This window comes from Mobula birostris, chromosome 10, assembly GCF_030028105.1.
Source record: "Mobula birostris isolate sMobBir1 chromosome 10, sMobBir1.hap1, whole genome shotgun sequence".
Classification (NCBI taxonomy): domain Eukaryota; kingdom Metazoa; phylum Chordata; class Chondrichthyes; order Myliobatiformes; family Myliobatidae; genus Mobula; species Mobula birostris.
The window spans coordinates 49,974,880-49,990,266 of record NC_092379.1 but is presented as its reverse complement, the minus strand read 5'-3'; the positions used below and the strand labels follow the sequence as shown (position 1 = coordinate 49,990,266).

At 51.2% G+C, this 15,387-nt stretch overlaps 1 protein-coding gene across 1 annotated transcript in view; it reads left to right on the top strand.

Annotated features, from left to right (window-relative positions):
- LOC140203991 (FH1/FH2 domain-containing protein 3) overlaps window positions 1-11,770 on the top strand; it is a 52,627-nt gene extending 40,857 nt beyond the window's left edge. The window contains exons 8-9 of the mRNA XM_072270210.1: window positions 3,935-4,115; window positions 10,990-11,770. Coding sequence (XP_072126311.1) covers window positions 3,935-4,115; window positions 10,990-11,003 — 195 coding nt within the window. The 3' untranslated portion in view covers window positions 11,004-11,770. The remainder of the gene's footprint in view (window positions 1-3,934; window positions 4,116-10,989) is intronic.
- The last annotated feature ends 3,617 nt before the right edge of the window (window positions 11,771-15,387 follow it).

The window sequence follows — 15,387 nt, the reverse complement described above, 5'->3', positions numbered from 1 at the left end:
TAAAGAACTTATTGCAGGGCTCCGCTTTATGCAGCACCCTCCAGCCGAGATCCCCAAGGTGCATGGGAAGGACTCCCTTGTAGAGGGACTTCCATTGGGGACCCCCCTCACCTCCAGGTGGAAAGACCGACCGCCATGGCGTGTGGGGACGGTGGACAAATGCTAGGAAGTGGAGGGTGTGGAGCAGCAGCCCATAAAGGTACCTCCTGCCTGCATCTCTGAATGGGATTGTGGGTGTTGATGAAAGACGGCTCAAGTTGTGTGGATTCGTCTCTCGGGTAAGGCTGCGGGGCCTGGGCCCGACGAGCAGCTCAGCCCGAGTCGTTCCACACACCTGAGCCGCACTGACATCCGTTGAGACAGGGCAAGGGTCGGCCAGGACCCCGCCCTCTGCCAGAGGAGGGGATTCCCGGCCTGAGGCAACCATGTTCCAGACTCTCAGTAGGTCCTGATAGAAGCCGGGCAGCCTCTGCAAAGCAGCACGGCTAACGCCCGCTGGTGGTAGCTGCATATCTTCGGCAAGACAGCAGCCCCTCCGGAGGAAGAAAGTCGCCAACACGTGCCACCTGGGAGGGTGCTCGGCGTCCAGGAATCTCTGCAGCGTCCTGAGGCGGAGAGCCGCCAGTCGTGTGCGTACACACACCAGCGACTGTCCGCCCTCTCCTTCTGGGAGACTCAGAACCGCTGCAGAGACCCAGTGCTTCCTGTTTCCCCAGAAGAAGTCCACTAGCTTCCTCAGCATTCTTGCGACAAAAGGGGCAGGGGGGGGGCCAAGGTGACCATCCGGTACCACAACATGGAGGCCACCAGCTGGTTTATGACCACCACCCTGCCTCGATAGGAAAGCACCCTGAGAAGGCCTGACCAGCGCCCTAGCCGGGCCATGACCTTTGTCTCCAGGTCCTGCCAGTTCGCCAGCCAGGTCTCCCCAGAAGGACTCAGGTAGACTCCCAGATAGAGAAGACGTCTGGTGCTCCACTCAAAAGCTCCCATCTCCTCCGGCAGGGAGTCCACCTGCCACTGGCCTACTAAGAGTCCGGAACATTTCGCCCAGTTGATCCTGGCGGAGGATGCCGCCGAGAAAACATCTTGGCACTCGCGCATCCTCCGCAGGTCACAGGGGTCTGTCATCATGAGGAGTACATCATCGGCGTAGGCCGAGAGGACGACCCCCATGTCCGGTTCGCGCAGAACCAGACCTGTCAGCATTCGCCGAAGAAGGCTGAGGAATGGCTCGACACAGATCGCATACAGTTGCCCGGACATGGGCCACCCTTGACGCACTCCTCTTCGGAAGTGGATAGGTCCTGTCAATGATCCATTAATCTTAACTAGGCACTCTGCGGCAGAGTACAGGAGCCGAACTCGGGCCACAAAGTGTGGTCCGAGCCCAAAAGCCTGCAGGGTGCCCACCAGGAAACTGTGGTCCACCCGGTCAAAAGCCTTCTCCTGGTCAAGAGAAAGAAACGCTGCCGGGGTCCCAGTCTCCTGGAGTAGGTGGATCAGGTCCCGTACTAGGTGGACATTGTCCTGGATGGAGCGGCCGGGGACTGTATAAGATTGGTCAGGATGGACCACCTGTCCAATTACCGAACCCAGACGGTTGGCCATTGCCCGGGCGAAGATCTTGTAGTCCACGCACAAGAGGGAGACCGGCCGCCAGTTCATTAGCAGGCGGAGGTCTCCCTTCATGGGCAGTAGGACCACAACAGCTCTCCGCCATGAGAGGGGCATTTCTCCGGTGGCTAGGCTCTCCCCTAGGACAAGGCTGTAATCATCCCCCAGGACATCCCAAAAAGCCTGATAGAACTCAACACTCAGTCCATCCAAACCAGGGGACTTGCCCCTCCGGAGTTGCCGAAAGGCAGTGGACAGCTCCTCCCGAGTCAGGGGGGCATCCAGACGCACTGCGTCCTCTGGGCTGACCTTCGGCAAATCCTCCCAGACCTCATTACACGCCTCCGCATTTGACGGATCAGGCGAGAATAAGGACCGATAGAATGAACGGACGTCGTTGCTAATTCCATCAGGGTCCGTGATGGAGGAGCCATCGGCAGCCAGCAGCTCCACTAGCTGCTTTTGAACTCCCCGCCACCTTTTCAACGAGTAGAAGAAGGGTGAGCCACGGTCCAAATCCTGCAGCATTTGGATCCGTGACCTCACGTACGCACCTCGGGACTGCTGGAGGCTGCAGGTTCCTTAGTGCGTCCTTGTTCTCCTGATATTCCTGCCACAGCTGTTGGTCTCCAGCGGTCGGACCGAGGCGGGACTCCAGGTCAAGCAAGCCGCTCAACCTCAGAGCTCCGCCTCTTTGTCGACCCCCTAGTGTACTCCCGACATAAAACCCACCATAGCCGTAGGGAGCAGAAATCTCTTCGCCTCTCCTTCCAGGAGACCCAGAAAGCTCAGAACGAATCCCGGAATCGGCTGTCCTCCAGCAGCCGGTTGTTAAAATGCCAATACCCGGATCCCACCCGAGGGTGTAGTGGAATAAATTCCATCCACACAAGGTGATGATCCGAGCACGACACCGGCCGCATGGAGGACGCCGACACGCGGGAGACGTAGGCCCGAGAGATGTAAATGCGGTCTATCCTGGAACCTCCTTCTCTAGACCTTCTCGAGAAGGCGCTAGAGTTGGGGTGAAGATTCCGCCAGCTGTCCACCAAGTCAAAGGAGCCGACTAGCTCCTTTAACTTTTTTGCCGATGCTGGGTCGCGTTGGAGGTCCGAACGGTCCTCCGCCTCGAGGGTACAATTGAAATCTCCCCCGAGGATGACGCAATCCTCAGGATCGATGGAGCTCAGCAGGGTGGACAGCTGGCAGAATAGGCGCGTCTGCATCACACCGCGCCTGGGAGCATACACATTGATAAAATGCAATGGTACGCCATCCAGACCCTTTGTCTGACCCTGTCCCCGGGGGGGTGTGACGGGACGGTGTGGAGGGAGCCTCACCCTGTGCCTGACCCTGTCCCCAACGGTGTTTGACAGGACGGTGTGGAGGGAGCCTCAACCTGTGTCTGACCCTGTCCCTGGGGGTGTGTGACGGGATGGTGTGGAGGGAGCCTCACCCTGTGTCTGACCCTGTCCCTGGGAGTGTGTGACGGGACGGTGTGGAGGGAGCCTCACCCTGTGTCTGACCCTGTCCCTGGGAGTGTGTGATGGGACAGTGTGGAGGGAGTCTCACCCTATCCCTGGGGGTGTGTGACAGGATGGTATGGGGGGAGTCTCACCCTCTGTCTGACCCTGTCCCTGGGGGTGTGTGACGGTACGGTGTGGAGGGAGCCTCACCCTGTGTCTGACCCTGTCCCCGGGGGTGTGTGATGGGACGGTGTGGAGGGAGCCTTGCCCTGTGTCTGACCCTGTCTCTGGGAGTGTGTGACGGGATGGTGTGGAGGGAGTCTCACCCTGTCCCTGGGAGTGTGTGACGGGACGGTGTGGGAGACTCACCTTCTGTCTGACCCTGTCCCCGTGGGTGTTTGATGGGATGGTGTGGGGGAGCCTCACCCTGTGCCTGGCCCTGTCCCTGGGAGTGTGTGACGGGATGGTGTGGAGGGAGCCTCACCCTGTGTCTGACCATGTCCCTGGGAGTGTGTGATGGGACGGTATGGGGGAGCCTCACCCTGTGTCTGACCCTGTCCCTGGGAGTGTGTGATGGAACGGTGTGGAGGGAGCCTCACCCTGTGTCTGACCCTGTCCCTGGGAGTGTGTGATGGGACGGTATGGGGGAGCCTCACCCTGTGTCTGACCCTGTCCCTGGGAGTGTGTGATGGAACGGTGTGGAGGGAGCCTCACCCTGTGTCTGACCTGTCCCTGGGGGTGTGTGACGGGACGGTGTGGAGGGAACCTCACCCTGGGATCGTGTGACTGGACCGTGCAGGGGGGGTCCCAACCAATGTGTATCTGGGGGTCTTTGCCGCCCGTGTTCCCAGGACGTGCCACCGGCCGGAGAGACGGATTCCCCGCAGAGCGTTGCCGTGGTGATCCGCAGCCTGTTCCCGGACTGCAGCCAGCAGCATGAGGACATGAAGGAAATCCTGAGAACCCCGGAGCGGAGCCGAAAGTTCGACAACAGCCTGCCGCGCTTGCGCAGGAAGAAGTCCCAGGGCAAGGGTGAGTCCGGGGGAGGGGATGGGGCAGTGATTGTAAAATGTCCTCACTGTAGATTGCGATGGGTATTTGCGGAAAGCCTCTGACGAGGTGGAGAACAAGAGTCCGCGGTGGTGGAGACGGGTATCGGCATTGTCAGAAGGCAGGCTGACTAGCAGGAGGCAGAGTATTGGGGAGGGGGGGGCCGGGGAATAGGGTCCTTTTCACGAGGGCTGCCCATGACCAGAGGAGTCAATGTTGCACTACGGTTAGTGTGACACTATCACAGCTCGGGGTGTCAGGGTCCAGAATTCAGAGTTCAATTCCGTCGTCCTCCGTAAGAAGTTTGTCTATACTTCCCGTGAACATAAAAGTTTCCTCCGGGTGCTCTGGTTTCCTCCCACAATGCAAAGACATACCGATTAGTCGGTTACTTGGCCATTGGCTTGGGTTAAATATGGGCTGTTGGGCAGAGTGGCTCTTTTGGCTGGACTAGCCTATCCTTTGTTGTCTCTCTAAATCATACTGCAGGGTCAGTATTGGGGCCACATCTTTTCACTTTGCACATTTCCGATCCAGAGGGAGGACCTGGTGACACTTAGGCCGAGTTTGCAGATGACCCCCGAGCCAGGAGGTGGAGGGTGTGGGGGGGGGGGGTTGTCTACTGAGAGACGTGGATGGGTTGGGAGAGTGGGCAGAGGATTTACAGGGGGATCACGGCGCGGGGAAAGTGTGGGGCCAAGCACTTCAGTGGGAAGAATGAAGGCATGGGCTATTTTACAAATGGACAAATTCAGAAGTTGCAGGGGCAAAGGGACTTGGAGAACTAGTGCAGGGCTCCGAAGGTAAGGTGTGTACTAATGACAGCGAGACACTTTGACAATGAGGGATTTCTGCAGCCAGACGGTAGTGAATGTGGAATGCATTGCCACAGGATGCTGGAAGACAAATCAATGGGTATATTTAAAATGGAGATTGATGGGTTCTTGATTGGTGAGGGGGTTTAGGGTTACTGGGAAAAGACGGGAGAATGAAGTTGAGAAAGAAAGCAGCCATGATTGGAAGGTGGGACAGAATCAATGGTCCAAATGGCCTAATTCTGTTCCTATAATCTTAGAGTGTAAAGTGTCCAAGGTTAAAGACAGAGTTGTAGAAAAGTAAAACACAGAAATAGGTTCTTCAGCCCATCTAGTCCATGCCAAACCATTTAAACTGCCTACTCCTACCTACCGAAACCAGGACCATGGCCCTCCATATCCCTACCATCCATGTACCCGTCCAAACCTCTCTTAAATGTTGAAATCGATCTCACAGCTCATTCCTCACTCTCACGATCCTCTCAGTAAAGAAGTTTCCCCTCCTGTTCCTCTTAAACTTTTCACCTTTCACCCTTAACCCATGACCTCTGGTTGTAGTCCCACCCAACCTCAGTGGGAAAAGTCTGCTATGTGTACCCCTCATAATTTTGTATACCTGGTCAAATCTCCTCTCAATCTTCTGCATTCCAAGGAATAAAGTCCTAACCTGTTCAATCCTTCCTCATAACTCGGGTCCTCCAGACCCAAAACATCCTGGTCAATTTTCTCTGCACTCTTCCAACCTTATTTACATCTTTCCTGTAGGTAGGTGACCGAAACTGCACACAATACTCCAAATGTCACCAATGTCTTGTACAACTTCAGCATAACATCCCATCTCCTTGTGCTCAGTATGCTGATTTATGAAGTCCAATTGTGCCAAAAGCTTTCTTTACAACTCCATCTACTTTCGATAACTTATGGATTTTATATTTTATATAAATAGCTAAGGTATAGACATTTAGATAGGGCATAAGATATGATGGCATGAATAGCGATTTCATTTGACATAAAAATTGGGTCTTTTTTAACAGTAGCAGTAAAGGGCAATACATAAAATTACTGCAGTACTATCTTAGGCACCCTAGCTAAGTACCTAAGACTTCTGCACAGCGCTGTATATTCTATAAAATACTGTCAGAGAAACCATGAGAAAGTTAAATTGCAAGAAGGATAATAATTTTATGGAATAATTTAACATTGTTTAGCTAAGAAAAGACCCTGATATAAATATTAGAAGGCAGGAGTGGTTTTAGGTTGTTTACAGAGATAGAGGAGGTTATATGGAATGAGGCTTTGGTGTATGTTAACTCCTGTTCCATCAATGCCAGACTACATTACTACATAGACTACATTACTCAAAAGTAAGGATTCATAAAATATTCCCAGAGGTGTCCCCAATGTGTGAGAAATGCAAGTCCTCGCAGGCAAATTTGTTAAACAGTTATGCTTTATGTCCCAGGATACAAGAGTACTGGAAGCAAATATTTGAGGTCCTATCAAAGGTTCTAAAGGTTCAGATAATACCAGACCCCATTTTAATAATTTCTGGATCTTCTGTGAGGTCAAATAAATTCCAGGCTACCCAGCAACAACTCCTGACCTATGGCATACTTAATGGAAAGAAACTCATACTGATGTTCTGGAAAAAGGAGGAAACTCCATCACTCAGACAATGGCTGGTTGCATTAATGGATACTCTGCATCTAGAGAGGATAAGATACGTTATCAAGGACAGACTCAAGGAATTTGAAAAAACCTGGCAACCATTACTGTTGTATTTAGAAGAGACGGACAGCTGAACTAAGTGTGGGGGGGCGGTAGGACATAAAGAGCACATACGGGAGGGGTGAGGGGAGGGAAGGGCTGGGAAGGGTTGGTAGGGTTTCCTTTGCTTTTTGCTTGTTTACTACACATACATTCATTTGACTTTCATTATGTTGTTATAACCATATAACCATATAACATCTACAGCGCGGAAACAGGCCATCTCGGCCCTTCTAGTCCGTGCCGAACGCTTACTCTCACCTAGTCCCACCGAACTGCACTCAGCCCATAACCCTCCATTCCTTTCCTGTCCATATAGCTGTCCAATTTAACTTTAAATGACAACATCGAACCTGCTTCAACCACTTCTGCTGGCTCATTCCACACATCTACCACGCTCTGAGTAAAGAAGTTCCCCCTCATGTTACCCCTAAACTTTTGTCCTCTAATTCTCAACCCATGTCCTCTTGTTTGAATCTTCCCCACTCTCAATGGAAAAAACCTATCCACGTCAACTCTATCAATCCCCCTCATAATTTTAAATACCTCTATCAAGTCCCCCCTCAACCTTCTACACTCCAAAGAATAAAGACCCAACTTGTTCAACCTTTCTCTGTAACTTAGGTGATGAAACCCAGGCAACATTTTAGTAAACCTCCTCTGTACTCTCTCAATTTTATTGACATCTTTCCTATAATTCAGTGACCAGAACTGTACACAATATTCCAAATTTGGCCTTACCAATGCCTATCAATTTCAACATTACATCCCAACTCCTATACTCAATGCTCTGATTAATAGAGGCCAGCAAACCAAAAGCTTTCTTCACCACCCTATCCACATGAGATTCCACCTTCAGGGAACTATGCACCATTATTCCTAGATCCCTCTGTTCTACAGCATTCTTTAATGCCCTACCATTTACCATGTATGTCCTATTTTGATCAGTCCTACCAAAATGTAGCACCTCACATTTTTCAGCATTAAACACCATCTGCCATCTCTCAGTCCACTCTTCTAACTGGCCTAAATCTCTCTGCAAGCTTTGAAAACCTACTTCATTGTTCACAACGCCACCTATCTGAGTATGAGAAAGAAAAGAAAAAAGAAGCATTGTACTTTAGGACATTGTCGGTTGTGGTTAAGCTGATGTTGCTTCACAATAAAAACATTTGAAAGCAGAAGGGGTTTTAGGAGTTATAGTGGTGACGACGTAGAAACCACTCCTGAGTCCAAGAAGAATTCCAGGTTCTGTGAACTGGAACTCTGTGGCACAGTTCCCTAACTTGCAAGAATTGTGCTTGTGTATTGTGGAAGTATAATCTGTCTCAGAATTTGCCCCTCAAAATAAAATATGTTTAGAATAAATATCTCTGTTTAATCTGCTCTGTGAACTGGAAGTACTGCTTCCTTTTGTGATAGTCGGGTCCGGTATCTGTTGCTCAGTTGTGATTATTGTCAGTGTGACCCCTTGAGAAAAAAGGCTAAACTGGTTAAGAAAATTAGTCTTTGAAATAAAGGTTGATACAATATAATCTCCCCGAGATGAAGGTACTTGCAGACATTTGTAGCTGGTAGACTTGTGCTGTTAAGTTTAGGATTCATGTGAAAAGAAGCATTATTTAAGTACATTTACTGTACATTATCATACTCTACCTTGAGATTTGTTTCCTTGTGGAATTTACAGGAAAATAAAGAAATTCACTAGAATGTAACGGAACTATATGTACACAAAGACTGACGAACAGCCGATGTGCAAAAGAAGACAAACTATGCAAATGTATTGAGAATGTGAGTTGTAGAGTCCTTGGAAGTGAGTCTGTAGGTTGTGGAGTCAGTTTAGAGCTGAGTTGAGTGAAGTTATTCACAGCAGTTCGAGAGCCTGATGGTTGAGGGGTAATAACTGTTCCTGAACCTGGTGGTGTGGGTCCTGGGGCTCCTGTACCTTCTTCCTGATGGTTGAGGGGTAATAACTGTTCCTGAACCTGGTGGTGTGGGTCCTGGGGCTCCTGTACCTTCTTCCTGATGGTTGAGGGGTAATAACTGTTCCTGAAGCTGATGGTGTGGGTCCTGAGGCTCCTGTACCCTCTTCCTGATGGTTGGGGGGTAATAACTGTTCCTGAAGCTGGTGGTGTGGGTCCTGAGGCTCCTGTACCCTCTTCCTGATGGTTGAGGGGTAATAACTGTTCCTGAACCTGGTGGTGTGAGTCCTGAGCCTCCTGTCTTTTTCTGGATGACTGAGGGGTAATAACAGCTCCTGAACCTGGTGGTGTGGGACCTAAAGCTCCTGCACCTCCTGCCCGATGGTAGTAGGGTGAGCAGGAACATCACCACCAGCCTGTCCTGATCTAACCACACAGAGATGGCACGGCCAGGAAAGCCCACCAGTGCTTCTGCTTCCTCAGGGAGCTTTGTTAGGCATGTAGCCGTGGATCCTCAGCTATATTTACCGAAAGCACCCTGACCAAATACACGGGAGCACAAGAGCCTGCAGACACTGGAACCTGGGGCAGCACGCAGCCTGCTGGAGGACCTCAGCAGGTCGAGTGAGGGGAAAGCAGCTGTCGACATTTCAGGCCAAAACCCAGCCCCAGGGCTTCCGGCTGAGTTCCTCTGGCAGATTGTATGCTGCGTCGCGGCCTCGTACGGCGACTGCTCTGCCCGAAACTGAGAGGAAAAGGGACGGAGCTAGTGGACAACCAAGAGGAAGTCTGCAGAGGCTGGGAACCTGAGCAGCACCCACAAAATTGCTGGAGGAACTCAGCAGGCCAGGCAGCATCTGTGGAGAAAGAAAAGTAGAGTCGACGTTTCGGGCCCTGAAACCCTTCGGCAGGAATAGAGACAGGAGCTTGTGGACGCAGCTCAGAGCATCACAGAACCTAGCCTCCCCTCAGAATCCGAATCGGGTTTAATATCACTGGCATACGTCATAAAATTTGTTGTCTTTGCGGCAGCAGTACAATGCAATTATATGATAATAGAAAAACTGTGAATTACATTATATTAGATAGTAAAATTAAATTAGTTGTGCAAAGATAGAATTAGAACATAGAATACAGGCCCTTCGGCCCACAACGTTGTGCTGACCCTCAAACCCTGCCTCCCATATAACCCCACCACCTTAATTTCCTCCATATACCTGTCTAGTAGTCTCTTAAACTTCACTAGTGTATCTGCCTCCACCACTGACTCAGGCAGTGCATTCCACGCACCAACCACTCTCTGAGTAAAAAACCTTCCTTTAATATCCCCCTTGAACTGCCCACCCCTTACCTTAAAGTCATATCCTCTTGTATTGAGCAGTGGTGCCCTGGGGAAGAGGCGCTGGTTATCCACTCTATCTATTCCTCTTATTATCTTGTACACCTCTATCATGTCTCCTCTCATCCTCCTTCTCTCCAAAGAGTAAAGCCCTAGCTCCCTTAATCTCTGATCATAATGCATACTCTCTAAACCAGGCAGCATCCTGGTAAATCTCCCCTGTACCCTTTCCAGTGCTTCCATATCCTTCCTATAGTGAGGCGACCAGAACTGGACACAGTACTCCAAGTGTGGCCTAACCAGAGTTTTATAGGGCTGCACACATCAAAGTTGCTGGTGAACGCAGCAGGCCAGGCAGCTCTTAAACTCTATCCCTCGACTTATGAAAGCTAACACCCCATAAGCTTTCTTAACTACCCTATCCACCTGTGGAAGAAGTAGTGAGATAGTGTTCGTGGGATCAATGTCCATTCAGGAATACAATGGCAGAGGGGGAAGAAGCTGTTCCTGAGGCTCCTGTTCCTCATCTTGATGAGAGCAATGAGACTCAGTCTCCATGCTTGCTGCCAGCAGAATTAAAGCCCCCACCCACCCCGGACGTTCTCTCTTCTCTCCCCCCACTCGCAGGGGGAAGATGCTGAAGTCTGAAGGCACGCACCACCAGGCTGACCCCGCTGTTATAAGGTCGTTGAACAGTCTCTTTGTGCGATGAGACGGACTCTGGAGCTCTCAGTTGACCCCGTCATGACCTTGTCTGCCTGCACTCGCTTGCCCTGTAACTGCAACAGCTTATTCTGTTCCGTTAATGCTCGTCCCTTGTACGATATCAATGTACTGGTGTGGCGGAGACCTGTACGAATGGCATGCAGAAGCAGGTGGCAATGGTAGACCAATTCATTCTCTAATCGTCTCAGGATGAGCAGCCGATTCCCTGTTGCCGGTCTGATAGACGGAGAGTAGTCACTGTCTAGTCTCCTCTTTAATCTCGTTCTCACCTCTGTTCCTTTCCAAAGAAATCCTCGACTAGAAGCTTTCCTGGTAATGCGGTGAAGGCCTGTGGGAATGAGGCCTCAGCGTCGAACTGGATGGAGGCCATGCCCTTACGAAGCTGAAAGAGGCCTCAGCGTCAAATAGGACTGCGGCCCTGCCCTTACGAAGCTGAATGAGGCCTCAGCATCAAATAAGACTGCGGCCCTGCCCTTACGAAGCTGAATGAGGCCTCAGGGTCAAACAGGACTGCGGCCCTGCCCTTACGAAGCTGAATGAGGCCTCAGGGTCAAATAGGACTGCGGCCCTGCCCTTACGAAGCTGAATGAGGCCTCAGGGTCAAACAGGACTGCGGCCCTGCCCTTACGAAGCTGAATGAGGCCTCAGGGTCAAATAGGACTGCGGCCCTGCCCTTACGAAGCTGAATGAGGCCTCAGGGTCAAACAGGATTGCGGCCCTGCCCTTACGAAGCTGAATGAGGCCTCAGGGTCAAATAGAATGGTGGCCCTGCCCTTATGAAGCTGAAAGAGGCCTCAGCATTGAACAGGATGGCAGCCCTACCCTTATGAGGACCGTTTCTTTCTCAATCCATCTGCTTTGGACTCTGTGAAGCTGGACTGTCACAACGTGGCCGGAGTGAGAGAATTCCAGAATCCAGGAACGTAGTGGTTATGTGTGTGATAGGCCCGAGGGGGCAGTGGTGAATTCAAATGACCAGCTGACTAAAGTTCTGAGGCAGATCTCTTTCTATATATACATATAGTGCTTTGTATGTTGTATTAAACAGAATTAAATAAACACTGACTCTTGGCTTATTCACCACAGCATGATGTACAATTTTCACTGTTCTGTTGGTCTGCTTTGTCAGTTACTGGGTTACAACGTAGAACATAGAAACCTACAGCACATTTCAGACCCTTTGGCCCACAATGTTCTGCCAACCACGTAACCTACTCTAGAAACTGTCCAGAATTTCCCTACTGAATAGCCCTCTATTTTTCTAAGCTTCATGTACCTATCCAAAAGGCTCTTAAAAGACCTTATTATATCTGCCTCCACCACCTCTGCCGGCAGTACATTCCACGCACCTAGCACTCCCTGTGTGGAAAATGTAACTCTGACATTCCCGCTGTACCTACTTCCAAGCACCTTAAAACTACGCCCCCATATGTTAGCCATTTCAGCTCTGGGAAAAAGCCTCTGACTATCCACATGATCAATGCCCCTCATTATCTTATACACCTCTATCAGGTCACCTCTCATCCTCCGTCACTCCAAGGAGAAAAGGCCGAGTTCACTCAACCTATTCTCATAAGGTATCCTCCCCAATCCAGGCAACGTCCTTGTAAATCTCCCCTGCACTCTCTCTCTAGTACCCACATCTTTCCTGTAGTGAGGCGACCACAAATGAACGCGGTACTCCAAGCTGCAACATTACCTCACGGCTTTTGAACTCAATCCCATGGTTCACACCATACAGCACGGTCAACCTGGGCAGCAGCTCTGAGTGCCCTATGGACACGGACCCCAAGATCCCTCTGATCCCCCACACTGCCAAGAGTCTTACCATTAATATTATATTCTGTCTCCAAATTGGACCTACCAAAATGAACCACCTCACACTTATCTGGGTTGAACTCCAACTGCCACTTCTCAGCCCAGTTCTGCATCCTATCAATGTCCCGCTGTAACCTCTGACAGCCCTCCACACTATCCACAACACCCCCAACCTTTGTGTCATCAGCAAACTTACTAACCCACCCCTCCACTTCCTCATCCAGGTCATTTGTAAAAAATCACAAAGAGTAGGGGTCCCAGAACAGATCCCTGAGGCACACCGCTGGTCACCGGCCTTCATCCAGGATATGAACCATTGTGGTGAGGATTTGTCTATTTGCTTTCAAATCCTCCTGACTGGAAACTAGAACTTCTGTTTTGCCCCTTTTTCCCCAATGCTGTTTGGAGTTACTGAGTCTCATAGCACAGAAACAGGCCATTTGGCCCCTCGGTCCATGCTGACCGAGATTCCCAGCTGCTCACGTTTGGCTCAGACCTTTCCTATCTGTTGTCCCGTTCGAGTACCTTTTAAGTGTTAAAACACTGGTCTCAACCACTTCCTCTGGAAGCACGTTCCATATACGGACCACCCTCTAGTTTAAAAAGTTGCCCCTGAGCTTCCAGTTAAATCTCTCCCCTCTCACCTTCATAGTTCCAAGTAAATTCATTATCAAAGTGTGTATGTGTCACCCTCCACAACCCTGAGATTCAATTTCTTGTGGGCATACTCCATCAGTCCAACAACCGTCATAGAATCAGTGAAAGACCGCACGACCAGCCGGTGTGTGAAAGGCAACAAACTGTTTAGAAAGAAATAATAGTCATAAATAAATGTTGAGAGCTTGAGATGAGGAGTCATTGAAAGTGACTCCATAGGTTGTGGGAACAGATCAGTGATGGGGTGAGTGGAATTATCCCCTCTGGTTCAAGAGCCTGATGGTTGAGGGGTAATAACTGCTCCTGAACCTGGTAGTGTGAGTCCTGAGGCTCCTGATGGCAGAAGGGACCTTAAACTTCTTGTCCTTGGTTCCCCAACCCAAGAAAAAGACTGGGCTTATAGATGCCCCGTCGCTCTCTTCTTTCCCTGAGGATCACTCTCTATGTGAACCCCCCCTTATCCACTCATCCCTCCCCGCTGATCTCCCCCCCCCCCCCCGGCACTTATCCCATAAGAGCTCTGCCTACCCCTACACCTCCTCCCTCCCTCACCACCCTTCAGGGCTGCAAACACTCCTTCCGGTGAGGTGACATGTGAGTCTGCTGGGATGGGCTGCTGTATCCAGTGCAGCCTCCTCTACAGCAGTGAGACCTGATGCACCATAGATTGGGGAACCACTTCATCGGGCACCCTCATTCCATCCGCCACAACGGCCGGGATTTCCCCTCGGCTACTCGTGCATTTCAATTCTGCCTCCCGTTCCCATTCTGGCAGGCTGGTCCATGTCCACGATGAGGCCACACTCAGGTTGGAGGAGCAACACCTCATATTCCGTCTGGGTAGCCTCCAACCTGATGGCACGAACATTGACTTCTCTAACTTCTGGTAAATTTTCCCCGGCCCTTCCCTCCTTATCCACTTCCAGTTCTGGTTCCCCTCTCACCCCTTCTCACTGGCCCATCACCTCCCTCTCGTGCCTCTCCTCCTCCCTCTTCTTCCTCGGCCCACTGCCCTCTCCAATCAGATTCCTCCTTCTTCAACCCTTTACCTCTTCCACCTACCCTGTCTCAGCTTCTTACTTTACCCCTTCACCCCTTACCCAGTCTCACCTATCATCTGCCAGCCTGTTCTCCTCTCCTTTCCCTCCCACCACCCCACCCCAGCTTCTTATTCTGGCTTCTGTTCCCTTCATTCCCAGTCCTGGTGCAGGGTCTGGGCCTGAAACATCGACCGTTTATTCCCTCCCCAACGGATGCTGCCTGACCTGCTGAGTTCCTCCAGCATTCTGTGTGTGTTGTTCAGGATCTCCTGTGTGTACATTAATGTCCCTCTTGATTTTGAACACGCCTATAAGATCACCCGTCACTGTTCCCTCCATAACCCAGTACCTCAGCTCCCGGCAACATCCTTGTAAATCTCCTCGGCACTCTTTCCAGGATAATGGCATCTTTCCTACAGCGAGACGATCAAAACTGAGCACAATATTCCATTTTCGGCCTCACCAGCACCTTGTACACCTCCACGATTTCTGTGCCCTGACCGGAGGAGGCCAGCGTGCTACAAGTTCCTTGAAGAAACCTTGCTGAGTTGGGCAGGAGTGGCCCTGTGGCCCAGTGGTTCATCTGCTGCCTCATGGCGCTGGAGTCCGGAGTTCGATCCTGACCTCCGGCTCTGTGTGTGGAGCTTTGCACGTTGTCGCTGAGACGGTGTGGGATTCCCCAAGTACAGGCCAGCGAGGGGGCGGGTCAGAGGGGGTCCATAGATGGACGGGAGTGAGGGAGATGGAGGGGGATAGAGGGAGCTCCCCAGATAAATGGGGGTGAGGGAGTTGGGGGTGGGGGTCAGAGGGAGCTCCCCAGATAAATGGGGGTCAGGGAGTTGGGGGTGGGGGTCAGAGGGAGCTCCCCAGATAAATGGGGGTGAGGTTGTTGGGGGTGGGGGTCAGAGGGAGCCCCCCACATAGATGGGAGTGAGGGAGATGGGAGTGAGGGAGATGGGAGTGGTTAGAGGGAGCTTCCCAGATACATGGGAGTGAGGGAGATGGTTCACAGGAGCTCCCCAAACATGGAGGGGGAGGGAGTGGGTTAGAGGGAGCACCCCAAAAACAGGAAAGAAGGGGTTACGGGACTTCCCTACATACAATGGAAAGAGGGGGTTTAGATGGAGTTCCTGTGTACAGGGAATGAAAAGTGATTAGAGGGAGTTCCCT